Below are 21,139 nucleotides of genomic sequence, written 5' to 3' on the forward strand. Positions count from 1 at the left end.
GATGAGGAGGAGGAGGAGGAGGAGGAAGGGGCAGAGGACTTGCGCGTGCTGGATGCCTCGGGCGCCAAGGTGAACGGCTCCTACGCCAATCCCAATGCCAATGCCAATGCCAATGCCGCCCACGTGCCCGCCAGAGCCACCACCGCCACGCCCTCCGTCCCCCACCACGCCAAGGCGCCCTACCCGGCAGCCGGCGGCATCCGCCTCCCCAACGGGAAGCTCAAGTGTGATATCTGTGGGATAGTTTGCATTGGGCCCAATGTACTGATGGTGCACAAGCGAAGCCACACGGGTAAGCCCCTACCTCTTGCCATTTGCCATTTCCCTTCTCAAAAAAAGTTAGAGTTGTTTGTCCCGATAAGACACAGAGTTATAAATCTGCTGTTCACAGAATCAGAATGGCAATGTTGTAGTGCATTACTCAAGGCCATGGGTTATGTCATAGTAGTGCAGCACTATGGTAGTTAACTTTTCAATGACACTGGTGGAGCGGCATGCATTATGGGGCTACTTGCCATTTTTGTGCAAACTAGTCCAGGGACAACAACTCTTGTGTAGGCCCTCTGAATCAATGAATAAAAAAATGTAAAACAATATGACAGACACATCTTTGCCTTTTTACATTTTTCTACTATGTTGCGCCTGTTTGTAGTCTCTGGTGGCGCAGCTTGCTTTGAGGTGGGCCTGACCTCTGTCAGCCAGTGGGGCTTCCTTTCCGCTTAGATTGTAGGTAGCTGGCGGGAGGGACTGGCTATGCTGCTGTACTGTACCTAATCGCTTACATATACCTGTGACGTATGCAATTATCATTATTCATGAGCCTGGCAGTGAGCCTATACCTTTGGAATTGAGTGGTACACGGTCAGCATCATCACTCAATAACACGTCATGTAGTTGTGGTTGTGGATTGGTTGGGCAAAACTGTAGCTCTGAGTCAGAATCTCTGTATGAAATGACATCAAGTGCAAACATGAGTCTGGTTTACCTGGCTACTTAGGCAGGGTCCAAGCCCTCTTAAGCCTATTCAGCAGCCTCTTTTTTAACCTCTCTCTGCTCTTTGTACTCTCCATCCATACACCTGTTATGCAAGGGCCACCACTTTACCATCAGCCTCACTGTTCCCACTCACTTTGATACCCCTCCGTGTGAGAGTAGTACTACAACGCAAAGTCAGATAATTGGAGTTGCAGTGTGATCCTGGCAGAACTACAGTAGAGTTGGAAGAATCCTAGTCACAGAGTCAGAGTACTTAAGTCGCAGTGTGATCCTGGCAGAACTATAGTCATAGCCTACTGTAGTGATCATGCTGTTGTCACCGTGGGTGCCTCACAAGTTGTTTTGGTAAAGATACTGATATGACAGGAAGCTTGTGTGATTGGGAGAAGCTGCTGTGTGAGAGTGAGTTGATAGCGATGGTTGTGTAACATCTTTCCCTCATTTCTCAAAAGACACTTCAGCCACAGTGAAAGTGGTGAGGTTACTTACCCTCAACTAACCTGTGTTGAAAAGAAAGCATAACATGACAGGCAAAAGGATATCTGGAGTGTCTGTGCCATCTTTGTGCTAACTTTATTTCTTACGTGCAGCCATTATTTTTTGTTCACTTTGTTCTTATCTTATTTTGCTAATATTGGTTGAGATTAGGCTACATAAGAAAATATAAACACATCAAACAAAAAAATCATTTAACAATTAAAGCCCTAAACAATGTGTGCGCAATAATTAGGATAAGGAAACCTCCATGAGACTGCCATTATCGCATTATTTAAGAGTTTCTCTCTCTCTGAAAATTGATATTCCATTGTAATGAAGGCAAACCACTGGTGGAGAACAGCTCTCAAAAAGGCACTTAGCAGTCTCACTTCAGGACCTTATTAAACTCAAAACGGAAGAAAGGAACAGCGAGCTAATGTAAATGCAAAAAAAGAGAACGTATAATAAAAGATATAATGAAGTGCTTCCATTTAAATATAAATATTCGTTGGAGAGACTGTGCTCCTGAAATGCCTTTTTAATGAGATTCTTTTTTCTGTAGTTTTGCTGCTTCACTGGTGACTCTTATTTTTTTAAGGGGGGGAGGCTTTGAAGAAAGAGCTGTATTAAAAGACCTCTCTCAGAATGCCACAACACGCTGAGAGGCTGGATATTGGTTTATTCCAGAGGCGCTGATCAGGAAGAGTGGCTCTCAAACACAAAGTGTTTCCTCCGCTTTATTTAAATGAGGTCTGCATTTGCATTGTGATGTGCCCCGCTCTTATTTTAGAGCCGAAGAAGAGGAAAAAATGAGATTTTCAGATCAAATTGACCCAGGCAGTGGTGCATCACGAAACTGGCAGGCTCGGTTTGAAAGGCTCTTGTTCGATCACGGAGCCAAGGCGGTGCGCCGGGGCAGGGAGCGCACGCATGCAGGCAGCAGCCGGGAGAGAGAGAGAGAGTGCCGCTCCGCTTCTGAGATCCCTCTGGTGTGTTTGATTGAGTCTCGCTGCGAGCAGCTCCCGTCGTTGAGGATGTTGCTTGCGCGCGGAAGCCGTGTAGGACACTGACCCCACGTTCAGTGCATAATGGCGCTGCCGACGGGGGATTCTCAAGTTCAGGAGGCTTCTTTACATACCGCAACTCCCTGGGCACCGGTCCACCATCAGGCCATTTACGACTCAAATTAAACTCGTGCAAGTTGAATTGAGTAGTAAAGTGTTCCAAATGCGTGTAAACAAATAGGACCCCCCCACCACCACCACCACCACCACCCGATTTCCTTGTGACGCACAGTAAATGCTCTTTTCTTTGTTGTATTGAATATATAGATTTTCACCTTCAAACACACAGTAGTGCAGTGGTCTTCAATTATTTTCCCCCGAGAGCCAAATTATGTAGCGCAAGGCTCAAGGCCAAACAAAATCGCCCGACTGCAGTGCGACAGATAGCGTACATACATGTTTCTTTTGTTCCAACCTCGTGGCGGCCTAAATGTTTGCCATGCCCGGGCCGGATATGGCCCACAGGCAGCCATTTGGAGACCACTGCAGTAATGCATCCAGTCTTCCAAAATGACATGCCCAGCCTCTTTGTGGACATTTAAACTCACTTCAATTCCCGAGAACCATCACTTCTTTATCACATGAACTATTCATATTATGTTTAAATATAGCTGCCAGCAGCAATGTGGGGCCAAGCAGAAAACATTTGAAGCAGTAGGCCTAAAGCTGTGTTGCCATCAGTGCTGATAGTGTTACTTTGAAAAAGTAACTAATTACAATTACTAGTTAATTCTTCAGAAAAGTAATTGCGCTAGTAACTGCATTACTTCACTAGAAAAGTAACTAGTTATCAGGAAAAGTATTTATTGTGTTACTTTTTGTTGAAACGAAAGAACAGTTAAACAATGATTTGATTTTGGTAATCCAGTTCACAAAGTTTTTTGGCAAAGGGGTGTGCTCTTTTGTCTTCCACGAGATGGATTTTTTGCAACAAGAGAACCATAAAAACCTCTACAGTGGTCCTATGTTTTCAACCACATAACTGGCGATTATATTATTGAGCTGAGCCTTAGACAGTAGTGTCTGTCCTGAAAAATCAGGTTTGCTTTGCTTAAGAGCAGTGTCTTCCTCTCCCTCTTGGTTAGAGCTCAAGCTACCTGCACCAGGGCTAGGGGGTGGGTTAGCACTAGCGATACCTAGCGTGTTCCTCCACCATGCAATGCTCTGAGGTGCTTCATCAAATTGGAGTTGGTCGTTATTACAGATGCGAACAGAACTTTGTTTCCAGGGCACAGTTTACTTTGCATATAAACAACATCAGCAACAACATTCCTAGCACTGGTTGCCATGCTAACAATGACCTTAGCCTAGACAAATATGCATTAGCATTGTTAGCATGCATGTTGACCTTCCTTGGCAAAGTGAAAGTGAAATCACACTTAGGCTAAATGGCAGACGTTAGGCAAAATTAGCATAATCAGCATATTAGTAGTTAACATGCTACTCACCTACCCTAGCAAAGTGAAAGTGGACTCACAAAGACCTAAAAAAAATAATAATTTTGTTTTGTTTTCATCTTGCACCACAACAGAAATAGCCTACTGCCAATATCGCCCCCTTTGTAGTTGGTCTATTTTAATCTAATCAAAATGCCATTTTTAGATGTCTGAAAGTTCAGTGGAGAATTTATTGTGAATGCAATGAATGCACACCCCCCTTGCCCCCCACCCCCAACCCAATGAAAATCCACCCAATAAAACCAATGTATTTTTCATGTTCAGCATGTTTATAGGCTACTATTGCTTAAAACAGAAGATTAAACAGCTTTCTGTGTGTGTCTAATTGTCTGTGCAGGGGAGAGGCCGTTCCAGTGTAACCAGTGTGGTGCTTCCTTCACCCAGAAGGGCAACCTGCTGCGCCACATCAAGCTCCATTCCGGAGAGAAACCCTTCAAGTGCCACCTGTGCAACTACGCCTGCCGCCGCCGAGACGCACTCACCGGCCACCTCCGCACACACTCTGGTGAATAAACAACTACCCACGCACGCACGCACGCACACACACACACACACACACACACACACACACACACACACACACACACACACACTGGTAATCTGGCATAAAGGGTATTTTCCGATGGGCGGACAGCCCTCCAGTGCAAATGCTATTTCTTGAATTTTCTTAGAGACTGGCCCACAACTTATAGGAGGCTGCCCAAAAACGTCTTTTTGGGCACAGTTCAGCCCTGCACACACACTCTCAGTGCTGACTACTTCTAATCCTTCCATCTAACAAACACATAACAAATGGCCATAACAAAATAAAGTTATTCTAAAAAAAAGTAGGTGTCTCCCTAACAGTAACTAGCTACTCTCATATGTCCATATACTGTATAGCCTACTAGCCACAATTTATATGGGAATAGTAATATTCCTGATTCTCCCTCCTGAGGAGTAAGGAATTTTTCCCAGTTCTTCTAAAATTTAATGCGAACATTTTACAACTCCCATAGACCTCTGTTGTCTCATTTACATTTAATTCCAAATTAACTCAATATAATTCAGAATTTAATTGAATTACGCTTTGAAAACATTGTGTAAACGCTTCATGATTCTGAACAACTTTATCCCTCTATCATGTATATGTTCATTCCACTTAAAAACAATGCCGGTTGCTCCATGCATGATCGTGTTAAGCAAATGAGGCAACGACACAGACCCAGCATAGATGGCTCTGACCTAGTGTGTGCATCCTCTGTCGAATCGAAATGCTTTCTGATCCCCAGAAATGTATTCGAAATTAAATTAAAGTGCTCCAGCATAATTTTAATTCCGAACTATTTAATTCAGAATTATTCTTTCAGAATTAAAAACATCATGTATATGTGGCATGTTTTAAAATTCCCAGAGAGTGGTTGTGAGATCATAGGGAGAACTCAACATTTTGCTAAAATTCTAATCACATAAACAGTATGTGATGGTACTCAAATGGTTAATACTTTGTAAAATCTTACTGCAATATTTCATTTCACTATGTGTTTTAGTTGACCAATATACTCTTTCACATTTACATTGCTTATTCCTATTTTTATTTATGGGAATTTAAGTTACACATTTGTCTGTTTACTCACAAATGCACATGTACTGTATTAAATATGCATATCTGCGCACTTTTGTCCCCTTTCTAGTCGGAAAACCCCACAAGTGTGCGTACTGTGGGCGGAGCTACAAGCAACGCAGTTCGTTAGAGGAGCACAAAGAGCGTTGCCATAACTACCTGCAGTGCATGGGCCTCCAAAACAGCATCTACTCAGGTCAGTCCACAGCCCACTACTGAAAACCTCTGCTCTGCTCTGTCCGCCTGTCTGCCTGCTCTGTGTGACTTGTCTCTTTCCATCCATGTTTAGGCCTAAGCATGCATGTGGTATAAGTCATGTCCGTCCCACAGATGACTTGTTCCTTTCTTTTGTTTTCCTCTAGTATATAGGTGTCTTCATATACAGTGTGTCCTAGTTGACAGTATAACATACTGTAACATCAGGCCTATACATAGTATGGTCAGCCAGCATCTTTTCTGTGGTGTGCTTCACCCATTAGTAAGGGCTTTTCATTTCATCTTTTACATTAAATATGACTCTATTCAGCATTTCAATAATTGCATGGACATGGACAAACATCTTTTTATTGTATGAATAGAAAAGACACTAACTTCTATTTTTAAATTTTAATCTGTAGAATAAAAGCAAAATAAGAGTAAAATAAAGGCAGTTTATTCCTTATAAATGGCATTACTATTCCAAATAGGTGTAATAATTATAGCCTACTTATTTTTTTTCCGGGGCTATATTTATTCCATTATTTAAATTCCCATGATAATTTCCAGAATCATAGGTTAGTTTTTAAGAAATTTAAATTTAAATTTTTAGAAAAGACCTACATATATATACAGCTACTGTAATAACCCTACAAAAAAATTAATTATTTTTTGCTGCAGTCCTTTTGCCTAGAGTCAAATATAAACTGCAAAATATAAACTACAAACATAATCTGAAAGCCCCACATGCTTATAAAATAAATGAATGTTGTTATTATTATTGTAACACTTTAAACACTAGTGCCACACCACTACTATTACTACTACACAATAAACCATGTAGTGTTATTGCAACACTTACAGAGTATGGCCAACACTGTGGGTGTTCAAATTCAACCCTCTGTGTGTTGAATGAACACTACCAAAGCCCTAAACCTGCTTCTCTGTCTTGCTTCCCCGTATAGTAAAGCAAGAAGACAGCCAGCAAAGTCAGCCGAGAGAAGAGATAAGCCTGACGGGACCAGAGAGAGCCTTGGTGCTAGACAGACTAGCTAATAACGTAGCCAAGCGAAAGAGCTCTATGCCACAGAAGTTTGTGGGTAAGAGTCGTCTCAGTCTCACTTTACATGATATACACACATAGCTTACGTACTGTATACTATATAGGCCTATATATATATATATAAATACACATGTGTAATTATTCCTGCCCAATAGGATTAAATATAAAGTTAGGTGGCAGAGGCACTGACTGTAACAAAGCAGAGTTAAAACATCTGTCTGTCGACAAAGGCAACAAAAAAAAATCACTTTATTTTATTGATTTATTTTTTTACCTCATTTTACGCTAATAACAAAAAAAGAGTACAAATGTCGTGTCTGTGTCTGTCACACTGGAGTCCTTCTGGGATTAAAACATCCATGCATGTCATGCATTGTGTGTTCTCTATTTGGCATGCCTCATCAAATGATCAGTCCAAATCCAGCATGCTGTATTAAATTATACATGGCAGATTAAGGGAAATGGCTTTCGTGAGTTTTGCAAGATTCGACAGGAAGAGCAACACAGATGAAAAGGACCAGAGCAAAGGTGCAATAACCTAACAGCTCTCTGTCTCCCTCTCTCTCTTCCTTTCCCCTCTGTCTTTGTTTGTGTCTCTACCCCCCCCCCCCCTCTCTCTTGCTCTCGCTCTCTCTTCCTCCACTATCTGTCTGTCTCCTCTCTCTCTCTCTCTCTCTCTCTCTTTCAATCTCTCTCTCTCTGTGCCACAGGCGAGAAGCGTCTGCTGGACCTGCCGTTCGAGGCGGGGGGCGGCGCTGCCGAGCTGATGCAGCCCCACGTCATGGACCAGGCCATCAACAGCGCCATCAGCTACCTGGGCGCCGAGTCCCTGCGGCCGCTGGTGCAGACCTCCCCCAGCGAGGTCATGGGCGGGGCCCTCTACCAGCTCGGCAAGCCCTCAGGCGACGCCGCCGCCAACAACTCCAACGGCGGAGGAGGAGGAGGAGTAGGAGGGGCCGGCCTGTCGGCCAAAGACAGCGCGGCCGAGAACCTCCTCCTTCTCTCCAAGTCCAAGTCGGCCTCCAGCGACAAGGACGGCTCGCCCAGCCCCAGCGGCCAGGACTCCACCGACACCGAGAGCAACCACGAGGAGCGCGGCCCCGGGGGCGGGGGAGCTCCAGGGGTGGTCGGGGCGGCCAGCGCCGGGCTCATCTACCTGACCAACCACATGACCCCGGCGGCCCTGCGGAACGGCGGTGGCGGTGGCCCCTTGCCCCTGGTGAAGGAGGAGCACCGGCAGCAGCAGTACGAGGCCCTGAGGGCCGTGGCGGCGGCCGCGGTGGCAGGGGCGGCGGGCATGGACCTGAGCGTGGGCGTGGGCTCGCAGGGCTTCAAGGTGCTGACGGGCGACGGGGAGGAGGTGCGCTCGTACCGCTGCGACCCGTGCCGCGTGCTCTTCCTGGACCACGTCATGTACACCATCCACATGGGCTGCCACGGCTTCCGGGACCCCTTCGAGTGCAACCTGTGCGGCTACCGCAGCCAAGACCGCTACGAGTTCTCCTCGCACATGACGCGCGGCGAGCACCGCTACTGAAGGAGTGAACCACGGAACACAGACAACACACAAAGACATAGACATAGACATACACATAGACACACACACAGACACACATGCACATACATGGCGCAAGCACTAGAGCGGGTTCTGAGGGTGTCCATGGGCATATGCTTGCACTCACAATCTCTCTTTCTCTCTCTTTTTCTCTCTCTCTCTCTCTCTCTCTCTCTCTCTCTCTCTCTCTCTCTCTCTCTCTCTCTCTCTCTCTCTCTCTCTCTCTCTCACACACACACACACACACACACACACACACACACACACACACACACACATACACACAGACATGACAAAATACAAAGCTGCAGAAACTTGTCTCGTTCATGTCCAAACCCACACTATGAATTGTGCACTGTACTAAATAAAGCATCTAGGACAGACTTCAGAATATGAACACAATGTGTTGCATCATTAACAATAATTGTCAAGTATCATGAGCTTTGCCTTGATACCTATTGCTCATGTAACACATTGCTTTCATATTTTTTTGAAGATGGTTCTGTGCTTGACCTTTTTACAGTGTTAGGTCATGTGTAAACTTTATTATGAAATGTACCCAGACAAGCGTCATAAAACCATGTATACACCACCTGTGTACACAAATAAAAAAACGAAGTGATATTAAATTATATTTCTCAAGTGCCGTAATAGGTCAAAAGCTTTGAGGAATTTGAGAGAGAACAGAGCCCGAGCCTGAGCCTCCCACAAAAAGCACTAATATGTCGAGGAATGAGCTAGAGATCTTGGTAGCCACACTGTTACCGTAATGTTGTAGTGTTAACTCATCTTAGAGAGTTGCATTTAGCACTCTTGCAGTTGGCCCTACTCTCTATGATTTATTAATACCATGAAAATGACTGTGTTGGCAACTCTGCTCGGAGGGAGGGGGCCTGTTTAGCCGGGCCTAGACGGAAGAAGAGATGAGGATAGGTAGACAAACGGGTGACATTTTTGGGAGGAGAGATGTGAGAGAGATGTAATACTATAAATATCATTTGCAAAAATATGATACATTTCTGTCCATCCACGGGCTGCATGATTGAAAAAAGGAGAAACAAACCGTCTACATGTAGGGAATGTGTATTTGTAATATATGTTAACACTGGATGCTGAAAATAAGGCTGTATGTCCTCTGAGGTCAGACAGAGAGAGAATCTCCATTTTGGTAATATGTTGTTTTTTGTAAAGGAATTTTCAAAAAGTGTGCAAACGTTTCTATGCTTATTTTTTGTTGTTGCATTATGTTTTCTGTTTGAAAATACTTTTGTTTTGAAATGGATGTCTGTTTTTGTTTGTTGTCAACAGAGGCATGAAGATGGACAAAATATTTATGTTGAGGTGTAAGGTTTTATGATAACTGAGCACACATAATACCAGTATTATCACTTCACCTATTCCCACTGAAAACTTGTTTTTGACTTGCTTTTTTTTTTACTGCTGTAACAATATATTTCCATTTTTAGAAGTTGTTTTTATATTATTTAAGTAGGATAAAACCATGTTCACTTTTGATAATTTATTTAAGATTTCAAGGTATCGTTGAATAGAAATTGTGAAACTGAATGTCAAGTTGTATCAATGAAACACAGATTTCAACTGGGAAGTGGCCAGAGAAAGAAAGAAAGAAAGAAAGAAAGAAAGAAAGAAAGAAAGAAAGAAAGAAAGAAAGAAAGAAAGAAAGAAAGAAAAAGAACCAAAGCTCTGGTGGTCTTTACCCATTATGATCTATTGCCTGGTTTCATCAAAAAAGACTATGGTGAACAGTACGGAACAAAAGAAATGTAAAATGATGTGCTTGTAAAGTATTACAGTAATAAAATGTTTTACACAAGTGAACAGCTCATGTGTTCTTTTCAAATTGCCAAACGACTGAATCAACCATGTGGACAAATGTAGATGCAATCTTTATTGTATGTAAGGATATTTCCCACACTTGAAATAAAACATATTTATTTAAGCATTTTAAAGATTTCCTCCGATCCAGTATCAAATCAGACTATACCTTTGATGAATTACTAACAAAATTGATTTCTAACATAATGTACAACACATATAACAAATACAAATACATAAAAAATAATTACAACTTTTCAAAAGTATGAAAGAAAGTTGGAAAGTCAGATAAAGTCAGAGGGTATTAAAGGTCTACATTAAGTGCTTCGAATTTAATTTGAAATGTCCGTCAACTCTCAACAGTGTATCAGTCATCTGTCAAGTAAAATAGTTGTGGCATGGCAAATGATTGGCATTCACATTCCCATGTCAAGTAAATAAAGAGTGGAAAACAAGGTATGTGTTGAATATATAAGTAGGCAAGTTATTCGAGGGTTGATGAATACGTTGGAAGGCAGAGAGAAAGACTGAATCAATTATGACGTGCAGCAGGATTTGACTGACAGTGTATGCCGTGTGTCCACTTCACTTACTTTATTTTTAAATAATCAACCAATTATGTTTGTGAGGATATGGAGTAATTAGGAGACATGTGAACATGTAAGTAGGGTACTACATCACACACACACACACACACACACACACACACACACACACACACACACACACACACACACACACACACACACACACACACGGGCGTGTGCACACACACACACACACACACACACACACACACACACACACACACACACACACACACACACACACACACACACACATGCATGCATGCACACAAAGCGCACACGCTGGACAGTGCACTTGGACCCAGTGGGAACGTTAAGAGTTAAAAATCTTTTACTCCTTTGTGTGTTGAGGCCGTGATGAAGATGAAGGTGGGATGGGATTGTCACCGCAATGGAATAAAAGTAAACGCTACGTGCAGGTGTGTGGACACTTCCCATTCATGCCATTCACATTTTGCAACCAGCCTTGCTGAAAGCCTAATTCAAATTAATTTCACTGAATTTAAAGACGCTAATACTCACCCAGGCCAACAGACAGACATACAGACAGAGGAAAGAGAAAGAGAAAGAGAGAGGGGAGAGAGGTGAAGTGAGAGACCCAGATGCAATCAACATCTATGGACATTTTCTATGCTATTGATTTACTCAATGTGTGTATTTTATGTTAACATTTTTAAACCTTTCTGGAAATTGTGGAATTATACTGAAATGTATATGCATTAAATACACTACTGCACTCTACTCTATGTACTCTGTACAGTATGATATATACAGTATATTATATATAGAGAGATAGACACACATACAGACAGGACACCAGACAGACTGACAGCCAGACAGACACAGCCAGTCCACCAGACAGACAGACAGGCCATCACAGACAAGCAGACAGACAGCCCACCAGACAGACAGACAAAAAGACAGACAGACAGTCCACCAGACAGACAGACAGACAGACAGGCCATCACAGACAAGCAGACAGACAGTCCACCAGACAGACAGACAGCCAGACAGGCCACCAGACAGACATGCAGGCAGAGGCCTGCGTGCGTGCATGCGGTGGGTGCGTGAGCGTGGTACTGTGCGGTGCGGCGTGTGCCGAGAGATAGGGGCGTCCAGATGGCTGCTGTGTGATTGGGCGGAAACGGGAAGCAGCTGTGGCCAGCGCCGAACTCCCCCTTACCCCCCCTCACGCTTCACTGGGACCTAACCAGGGAGGGGGGCCATTTGCATGAGGGATAATAGCCAAGACGTACTCTTCTCTTCTCTTCTCTTCCCCTGTTGCCATCCCACATCTCACTTCCCCTTTCCATTTCAGCTGCCTGCCTGGACCTCCAACAAACCAGTCAGCTAAAATATCCCCAAACACCACAGACAAAAAAATCACAAACATTTTCGCTCAGCTATAGGAATTAAGGGGGTTGCCTTAGTAAGGAATACTGTGGGGTTTTTTTAACTTAAGAAATGTAATAACATCGAAAAGCGGAGGAAGAAAGGGGACAATCTCCTCTAAGAATATCAATATTAAAACATTTCTGCACCATCGTATACCAGTTGAGCACATAAACAATTATCCAGCACAATTGACAATTCTTTGTAATAACTTGGCCAGGTTTATTTATTAAAGCATGTCTACTACAACATGAAATGCACAACAGTTAATTCCAAAAAGGCATTTCACTAACAATAATGTCAGACAGCATGGTACAATGTACCCCATGAAACGTGCAGGTTACCTTATTGAGGTATTAAAGTTAATGAACTTGCTGAGAGTTCCATTTACTGAGAATTCCATTTGTCTTACAAGTTCTAGCACCTGATTCAGATGGAATTAATGAATAGTGTATATGATGGACAGGCATAACAGTATACGTATGTACTTGCATTTAAAAATTCAAGTCTTGAAGAAGAACAGGCAAATTAATTCTGTCCGATGAAGTTAAATTAGGGTGCTCCCGATTTTTCTCAAACCAACATCACCTAATGAGTCCTAAGATAGGCTGAGGAAGGAGAGACGGAGAGAGAGAGAGAGAGAGAGAGAGAGAGAGAGAGAGAGAGAGAGAGAGAGAGAGAGAGAGAGAGAGAGAGAGAGAGAGAGAGAGAGAGAGAGGAAGGGAGAGAGAGAGAGAGAGAGATGAAAGACACAGTGAGGTCTCGGAGGGGAGCACCAGTCGCTGGCTCCAGTGGAATTCTGCTCTCCTCGGGTGCGTCTGCTCCAGCTGTGGAGACAGGCAGCATCTCCTCTCCTCCAGTCTCCTGCTAGAGCCGCCGCTGCCACCACTGCCCTGCTTCCCCGCCTTGCCTTGCCTTGCCTTGGCCCCTATGGGATGGGCTCGCCACTTGTGCACTGCTGGCTACTTTTACAAAGTTTCAATCCAGCGGCCAACTCCACACACACACACACCCTACACACAAACACACACACACACATAACTCTGAAATATTCATTACCCCGACTTGACAAAAAGATGAAAAATATATGAAAGCCCCTTTTTCATGGGTTTCCAGTTTCTCAAAGATCCGTTTCATAAAAATTACATGACCGTTTCATTTCATGTGAGCACAATCTATAATGGGTGCCTCCGCTTGTTGGAAACAGTGTATATGCAGAGCACAGTGATGAGGGATAAAGGGAGTTTTAAAGGAGACCACATGAAGCTCTCCAAGGATACTTGATGCATTGGCGAGCCTTCACATTTCTTCTGAAAGTTCACCAAGGGCCAAACAGTTTTAAGAATACTGTATGAAGGGAAAATAGGCTTAAGTGTTTGAGCAAACACAGCAGCAAACATGAAACCATTTGATGAACATGTAAAAAAACAAATATGTAGTAAAATATATATGCAGAGTAAATATTGAACATTAAAAGGAATGGAAACTAAGTGAATGAATGCACCTTGTCTTTTGTATGAAAATCAGGGTGAATATGGGGGAGGTAGCCAAGTATTGCTTAGCCCAGGGGTCATTATACCATCTAGGGACCACAATGCAAATAAGCCAATTTCCCCAACTATTTATTTCTTTTACTGTATTGGTCAGTTCCTGTCCCATGTTTTACACCAAAATAGTCACATTAATTCATTAAACCCACGAGCACCATAGCTAGTCCTGGAGCTTATGAGGTGTCTGCAGTGGATGGTGTTGAAGGGCAGTGAGGTGAACAGGCAAAGGTGAACAGGCCTCTGGCCACAGAGACACAACCCAGGGAAGAGCTAGATTGTCTGCAAGAGTGGGGTGATAGCTCATATCAGGATATCTTCACAAAGGGACAGATTTTGTCCTTAGCATGATAAGGAACATGGCTAAATGACTGATTAAATGCAAATACCCATCATTCCAACCAATACATTGTCTGCAGCTGTCTCTGTGGCAGTTTAACCACTTGGGAAAATGAAAGAGGCTTTTACATCATGACTTTAGACCAACTATCTGTTGAAGGAGAGGACTGTGCACATCCCAGGGAAAGGTGCAGGACGAAGGCCAACTGTAGTTTTCAGAGTGAGAAGTCTGCACACTTAGAATCCTTTTTGTTGTATTTTACCTGACATGAAAAAATAAAATACAACAAAAAGGATTCTAAGTGTGCGGACCAACTATGCCATTATATTCAATAGCAAGATCTTAACCAAAACATTAATGCACTATGAATCGTCTAGTTCATCGACACTAAATATTAATGTCAATGGTCTAGTCAGATGAAAATCTTGCTACTCAGGGCCATTGACAGATTTAACCGCGCCCAGGACATCACCTGAAAGTACTCAGTAAAAAACTACTATGGGGCCAATATTTTAAAAAATACACAATATATATAATTAGATGTAATCGATTAAAGGAAATAAAAGGTGAAGAGTGGATTTGGGGGGAAACAAAACCTTGAACTTCACTGTATGAGGTCACATAACGCAAACTTTTCTTGTAAAAATCCATCCATCAACCTCACAGTGACCTCAGCTATTTTGCCTTCCATTTTTGCCATGAGCAATTCCAAATCACATGCAAAGAGGACAGGAAGAGGATTGCAAGAGCTGGTTTGTGGTTTGAGACTTATCATAACACCAGGATACCCTCAGGATTGCCCAACTTCCCTTCCCTTGCCATGCCTGCTTATAGCCTAGTCCCTCTTTCTGACTAAAAAAAGAAAATAGAAACAAAAAGTAGACAACATTCAAGTTGGTAAAACTATGGATATTCCTCCCAATGTTATTACACTTGTTTTTGATAGATTTAATGTTGGACCTTAAATCAAGTACAGACACATTTCGAGAAAAGACGAATTAGCTGGCCCTCTGGAAGTGTGGAAGTGCCGTGCCATGCAACACTGAAGTCTACCTTCCCCAAAGATCTATCTTGACCCATTTCCGCTGTCACAAGGAAAACTCGCAACTCCATGCTGGGTGCAGATTAAGCAACCGATTTTGAGAACCTACTTCGCCAGAATATTCTGTGGTCACTTGCTGGCCATGAGAAAACTTGGCTCATAATAGCTTTACGGGAACAAGTGTATAAATAGAACTGTGCTTTATTAACATTTAAGTCACAAATAAAATAATACAACATCTATTACATTTACTACAACTATCAACATACAATCTATTGAGTATTTCTTTCTAATACTTCAAAAGTTCCACACATAGACAGTGAAATAAAATGAAAATATATTCATTTAAGACCTATATTTATATTTTATCGCTGAAAGGAGGTCCAGAAGTCCTTCCTGTTGACGCACCAGATTGTGAGGACAGGAGCGTGGAGCACATACTGCTTTTTGCATTTGGAATTTTATATTTTAACTACCAGAGACATCTAACATTGTAGGAACAAATGCTTCATATATTCTTTTGAAACAAAACAGGGCTGGCACTGACAAAAGAAGAAAAAAAAACATCGTCTCTGCCATCAGCGTCCGCAGCCAAAGGTCTTGTTCCACTCCTCGTAGAGCTCCAGGTCCTTGCTGGAGACGCTGGGCCTGACCGTCTTGAGTGCCTCCTGAAAGTCAGCGTGGACGATGGGCCGCACCTGCTCGGCTGTGATGGTGGCCATGTCGCTGAACTGGATGCTGCGGATGGGCCCTAACGCTGCCTCACGGCACAGCTGTGTCATGTCTGCCCCGGAGAAGCCCTCCGAGGCCTCCACGATGCCCTGCAGCTCCTTGGGCGCCAGCTGGCTCTTCTCCCGGCTCATGAGGTTGGTCACGATCTTCTGGCGGGCCTGGGCCTCGGGCAGCGGGATGTAGAGGCGCTTGGCCAGCCTCCGGCGGGCCGCCTCGTCGATCTCCTGCGGCCGGTTGGTGGCGCCCACCACCAGGATGCGGTCGTCGGCCGAGGTGGCGGCGCCGTCCAGCTGCACCAGGAACTCCGTCTTGATGCGCCGCGAGCTGTCGTGCTCGCCGTCGGTGCGCTGGGACAGCAGCGAGTCGATCTCGTCGATGAAGATGACGGCGGGCTGGTGGCAGCGGGCGATGGCGAAGAGCGCCCGCACCATCTTCTCGCCCTCGCCCACCCACTTGGAGGTCAGCGAGGAGGCGCTGATGCTGAAGAAGGTGGCGCCCGATTGGCAGGCGATGCACTTGCCGATCAGCGTCTTACCTGTGGAAGGAAGGAGACATTTTTATCACTATATTACAGGGTTATATTTCTTTGCTGGGCACAATGTCTCCTCTCTGCTGTACTTGGGCATAGAGAAGGTGACACATCGCCCTAGAAGGGGGGAACCATGTACGACAACTCTTACAACAGGAAATGTTTACACACTCGCCCCTTTTGGAATAAATGAAGAGTTTGGTAGTAAACCTTTTCTATAAATACATACAGTATGTTTTATTAATAATGCCATGATAATTGTGTTTACGTCTTCTGTGCTTTCAGCTAGTGGTCTGAAGATATGACTCTTTTGGGGACTGGGACTGGTGATCAGGGATTCACATTGGATATTTGCTCATGATGATAATTTCATGTGCACTTGTAGGCTTATATGAAATTAATATCGTTTTCTTTTCTATTGTGGAATGGGATGCCAATGAGTTCGGTAGTGGTTTTTAATCTGTCTACTCTCTGTCAATACTATAACGCCACCATAAGAATTAATTGAACACTCTATAGGTGACCTATGGAGAATATCGTTTTCTTGATTGATGTCTGAGGGCCCTGTCCTTGTCTATATGTAGACCTGCCCCCTCACTGTGTATTCAGACACCTGACAAAGACCTTGCAGGTCGAAACGTTGTGCCATTTTTTGCCATTAAATCACGACAAGGGAGCTTCTTGCGTTGTGCGAGTATTTCTTCTCTTTTTCCCCCTTTGCGTTGTTTTATATCCTGCAGCCGCAGCATTTTGTTTTTTTGGGATGTGCGTGCACCTTATACTTTTTATATATTTTTTTCTCCCATCTTTGTTGGAATTCTAAATAATTTTTGTATTGGATTCCCCCCACCCCGCCAGCACCTTACACAGTGTTTCCCACAGAAATTTTGGAAACTATGGGGGCAGCCGGGATTTTTTTTGTGTGTTTGGGGGGGGGTCTTTTCACGCGGGACTTTTGGGGTGCGGGGGTGGGGGGGTTGTATTCGCGCAGTGTAAATGCAAAATGGCAAAACAATGAGTACAGTATGACATTGGCGCATGGAGAAACTATAGGCCTAGGCCTACATTTCAGCCATTTATATTTTGAGAAATACAGTAAGGCTACATAATACACATGCAGGGGTCTATGTAATGAAAGGAGCAGAGATAAGAATTTAAGATTACTGTGAAATTGTTAACGCATAAACAAAAAGGGTCTAAGAGGGTAGGCTATGCCTTTTCCCCACACACACATAGGCGTACACATTCTACATGAGGGGTGCTGGTCACAGGGCCAGTTCTTCAAAATTCCTCCCATTAAAAGGGCTGAACAACATATTACACATTTATCTATATTCACATTCATTACACATTAATTTCTATATGCAGCCCGATGTCTCCTCTGCCTTGTCAATGAAGGCCTGTCACCTAACTCATTACAACTGTAAAACAAAGCCTGGGGAGTGTTAGTAAACTCATCCCAACTGTCCCTTCTCTGAAGGTTTTTTTTATTGCTCCCAAACCCAAGTTAACTAGGCTACTAGGCTTTTGATCCCTCTGTCTTTCAAGCACTTGTGGTTTTCTCTATAGGATGTATTTACTCCAGGAGGAAAATGCGAAGGAAATCGTTATTCAAATCGTTTTTAACAAAAACGGCAATCAAAAAAAAAAAAATAAATAAATAAATAATTGTTTTTTTTTTTTTACATTTTCGGAAACTATGGCGGCCAAATTTAAACTATGGCGGGCCGCCATAGTTTCCTCAATGTATGGGAAACACTGTTACAGTTAAGACGGCCACCCTGACAACAAACATCCACCACCTCAGCCCACCTTGACTATGTCCCTGACAATGAGGATGGACTGGAGTTTATAAAGTTGCTACTAGAAAATGCTTTTCCAAAAGACGTTATACTAGCGTTTCTCAATGGGGGCGCTACAGCCCCACAGGTTTGCACTCAGTCACAAATGGGGTTGTTCAAAGTGAATGGAGACTCACACATCATTCCAGAAAGCTGTATAACAGTCATAAAGCAAAATCAATGACAGTATACAGAGTATCATGTTGTTTGGTGGGGGACGTTGGCAGGCTTATGATTAGGTAAGGGGGGAATTTCTTCAAAAAAGGTTGAGAATCACTGTGTTAGACACGTGACAAATGTTCTGTGGGAAACAGTGAATGGAATTGTCGGTTCCCTGTTTTTTTGTTTTTTTTTAACCTCACCTGTGCCTGGCGGGCCGAAGAGCAGGATGCCCTTGGGCGGGCCCCGCAGCCCCGTGAAGATGTCCGGACGCAGCATGGGCCACACCACAATCTCCTGGATGGTGGTTTTAGCGAAGTCCAGGCCGGCGATGTCGTCCCAGGTGATGGGCGGGCCGTGGTCCATGATCTCACTCATGATCAGCTCGATGATCTTGGGCTCAAAGTTCTTCAGGCGCTCGTCTATGATCGGGGCCTCCTGGGGCGCCTGGTTTGACGGCCCACACTCTTCGTCTTGCCGTGGCATGGGGGAGACGAACTTCGAGAAGGCTCCCCGCTGACGGTTCGCACCCAAGGATTTCTTTATCACCATGCCCGCCCCTCCTCCTCCTCCTCCTCCTCCTCCTGAAGGCTGGCCTCGCTGCGGCTGGTGGGAGTTCTTCTTCTGCTGGTCGACGATGAACTGCTCGCGGGCCGACTTGAAGGCCCTGTTGCTACCTGCCAGGCCTTCGCCTCTCCTCCCTGTGGCGTGGGGATCCTGTGCCCCGTAACCAGCGTGAGTATGAGGTGGTTTGTTGTTATTGTTATAATTATCCCCTGCTGAGTCGTAGAAGTTCTTCCTCTTTGCAGGGTTTGAGGAGGAGGAGATGAACACGGACTGCTGGTTCTGTGGCCAGTGTGAGGCTCCACCGGATGAATGTTGCTGGCTGGCTGCATTGCTGCCTGTATTATGTCCAAAAAGCGGAGCTTTAGCTAGGAAAGATGTAGATACAGCCTGGCCTGTCTGCTTGCCAGTGTCCCAAGCTTTTGCTTGGAAAGGTGCAGAAGTCTGGCCTGTTGTGTGGATGCCCGAGTCCCAGGCTTTGGGCCTCTGCTGCTGCATTGCATTTGCTGAGGGGTGGGAGGAGGTGGTTGGGGTTGGAGTGGCCGGGCCATTGCTGCCTCTGAAGGCCTGCTGCCCCGCACCACTGGGAAGGGGGTGTTGTTCCACCCTGACACCAGATGTGGAGAGAACCGGAGCACCACCACCACCACAATTCCCACCACCACCCTCCCCACCAACGACGATGTCTACATCTGCTGCCGCCACCGGGGACTTCCCTGCCAGCCCCGTCCAGGCCTGCAGCATCCTCTGCACGCACGGCAGGCTCTGCACGCTCGAGCTGCTCAGCGACGACTCCCACTTGTCACTGTGGTTCTTCTGGTTGCGCGCCACATGCAGGGCGCTCTCTGCATAGTTGTTGAGTCCGCGGCACGGGTCGTCCGAGTCCAGGACCGCCGCGTAGCGTTCCGAGTACGTCCGCAGCAGGCTGGCGGAGGCGGCTGGAGAAAGCTCCCGGTTCGCCCATGCATACTGAATGGACAGGATGTGTGCCCGGTAGGCATCGGCCGTCTGTTCAGGTGTGCACGTGCCAGACGAAATGTCAAAGGACCTCCGCTGCCACTCGTCCAGGTGTGCGCTGCTCATGCCTGGACTGCTCCAGCCCTGTGCAAGGAGAGGGGGCAGGAGCCATTAAAATTGCATGTCAAAGGCTACAGTGCAGTGCAACACCATATGCCCCCACCACTTACTACCAACCTTCCCCTGAATGTTCAAAGGACAGAGACAAAATGTCCTGTGTCGTTGCCTTGGGGCTGAATAGGTCATCAAGAGAGGTGTTGTGAATGTTTTATGTTCATCATCACAGAAATATTGAGAAAATATTTTTGCTGCCTGTAGTATAACTTGCGCGACAATAAACTCCTTTAAACACCGACTACACCAGCTAGTTTCGAGATGAAGGTAATGACATGTCACACACCTGAAAATGATAGAAAAGGAAACTGGGGCATGCTGCCAAACGCATATGCTTGAGGAAGATCTTTGCTTGAGGCAATTTGCCAACAACTAGGCCCATTAAAAGTGAGCCATATTTACACACCAAGTCGTAATACGTTTACAAAGTTATGCAGCAGTAAAGTATAACACATTCGGTACACAAAGTAACATTTTCTGAGTTGTCAGATGGTAACTTTGACGTTAGGTACATAGCTAGAGGTAAAAGGCTTTCACTAAAAGCTGTGCTTAGCTAGCAACACTTCTCGTTAACTAAGGCCTGTAACTGCCATCGAATTGTGTTTACTTTGTCAACATTCAAACTTTCAATTGCAAGGACCTTACCTCACAAATGTACTTTGACACTTCAACTATTTTGTAATCACAGCACGTAGTGCAATAGAACTAGTCTACAACACCAGCATGGGCTCTCTGTTTTGCTAGTGGGAATATCCAAACTTCCCGCCACATGTAAAAACCAAACATCCGGCCCAACCAGTGGGCTGGGCTTGCTCGTGCTGCTCTGTTGGACCATTCATAGTTATTTTTGACACTCCGATTTGTCCTACAAAGTTATCTGGTAAATTAATAAAACATGTGTTTTTCTTGTACATGTAAGTAAAGTAAGCAATCATTTACAATTGATTAATAAAACAGTCTAAACCAGTGAGGCTCGGCTCTGGTCTTAACTAGACGACTCTTCAGAGGACGGATTTCATGGCAAAGTCT

The 21,139-nt window shown here is 44.5% G+C and overlaps 2 protein-coding genes across 4 annotated transcripts in view; one reads left to right on the forward strand and one right to left on the reverse strand.

The window, feature by feature from the left end:
- The window catches only part of ikzf1 (IKAROS family zinc finger 1 (Ikaros)), a 29,388-nt gene extending 20,859 nt beyond the window's left edge, over positions 1–8,529 (forward strand). The window contains exons 4-8 of one of the 3 annotated variants that reach the window (XM_063191746.1): positions 1–292; positions 4,332–4,499; positions 5,668–5,793; positions 6,758–6,892; positions 7,566–8,529. The exon at positions 1–292 is cut by the window's left edge and continues 89 nt beyond it. In XM_063191746.1, the coding sequence (XP_063047816.1) occupies positions 1–292; positions 4,332–4,499; positions 5,668–5,793; positions 6,758–6,892; positions 7,566–8,392 (1,548 nt within the window). In that variant the 3' untranslated portion in view covers positions 8,393–8,529. The remainder of the gene's footprint in view (positions 293–4,331; positions 4,500–5,667; positions 5,794–6,757; positions 6,893–7,565) is intronic. The other 2 variants (XM_063191747.1, XM_063191748.1) reach the window with 2 other exon arrangements.
- A 6,808-nt stretch (positions 8,530–15,337) lies between these two features.
- Positions 15,338–20,875, reverse strand: fignl1 (fidgetin-like 1). Its single transcript, XM_063191887.1, has 3 exons — positions 20,756–20,875; positions 18,619–20,080; positions 15,338–16,421 (listed from the first exon to the last, which is right to left on the reverse strand). Exons 2-3 carry the CDS (start codon positions 20,060–20,062, stop codon positions 15,733–15,735), a joined length of 2,133 nt encoding a protein of 710 aa, XP_063047957.1. The 5' UTR covers positions 20,063–20,080; positions 20,756–20,875; the 3' UTR covers positions 15,338–15,732.
- Positions 20,876–21,139: the final 264 nt, after the last annotated feature.

Source organism: Engraulis encrasicolus, chromosome 24, assembly GCF_034702125.1.
Source record: "Engraulis encrasicolus isolate BLACKSEA-1 chromosome 24, IST_EnEncr_1.0, whole genome shotgun sequence".
NCBI lineage: Eukaryota > Metazoa > Chordata > Actinopteri > Clupeiformes > Engraulidae > Engraulis > Engraulis encrasicolus.

Bases quoted from the DNA above. Each gene is read 5' to 3' on its own strand.
- fignl1 (XM_063191887.1), bottom strand. From the start codon at position 20,062: ATGAGCAGCGCACACCTGGACGAGTGGCAGCGGAGGTCCTTTGACATT. The intron at 16,422-18,618 runs GTGAGGTTAAAA...TTCCTTCCACAG, and splicing joins CTTCGGCCCGCCAGGCACAG to GTAAGACGCTGATCGGCAAG.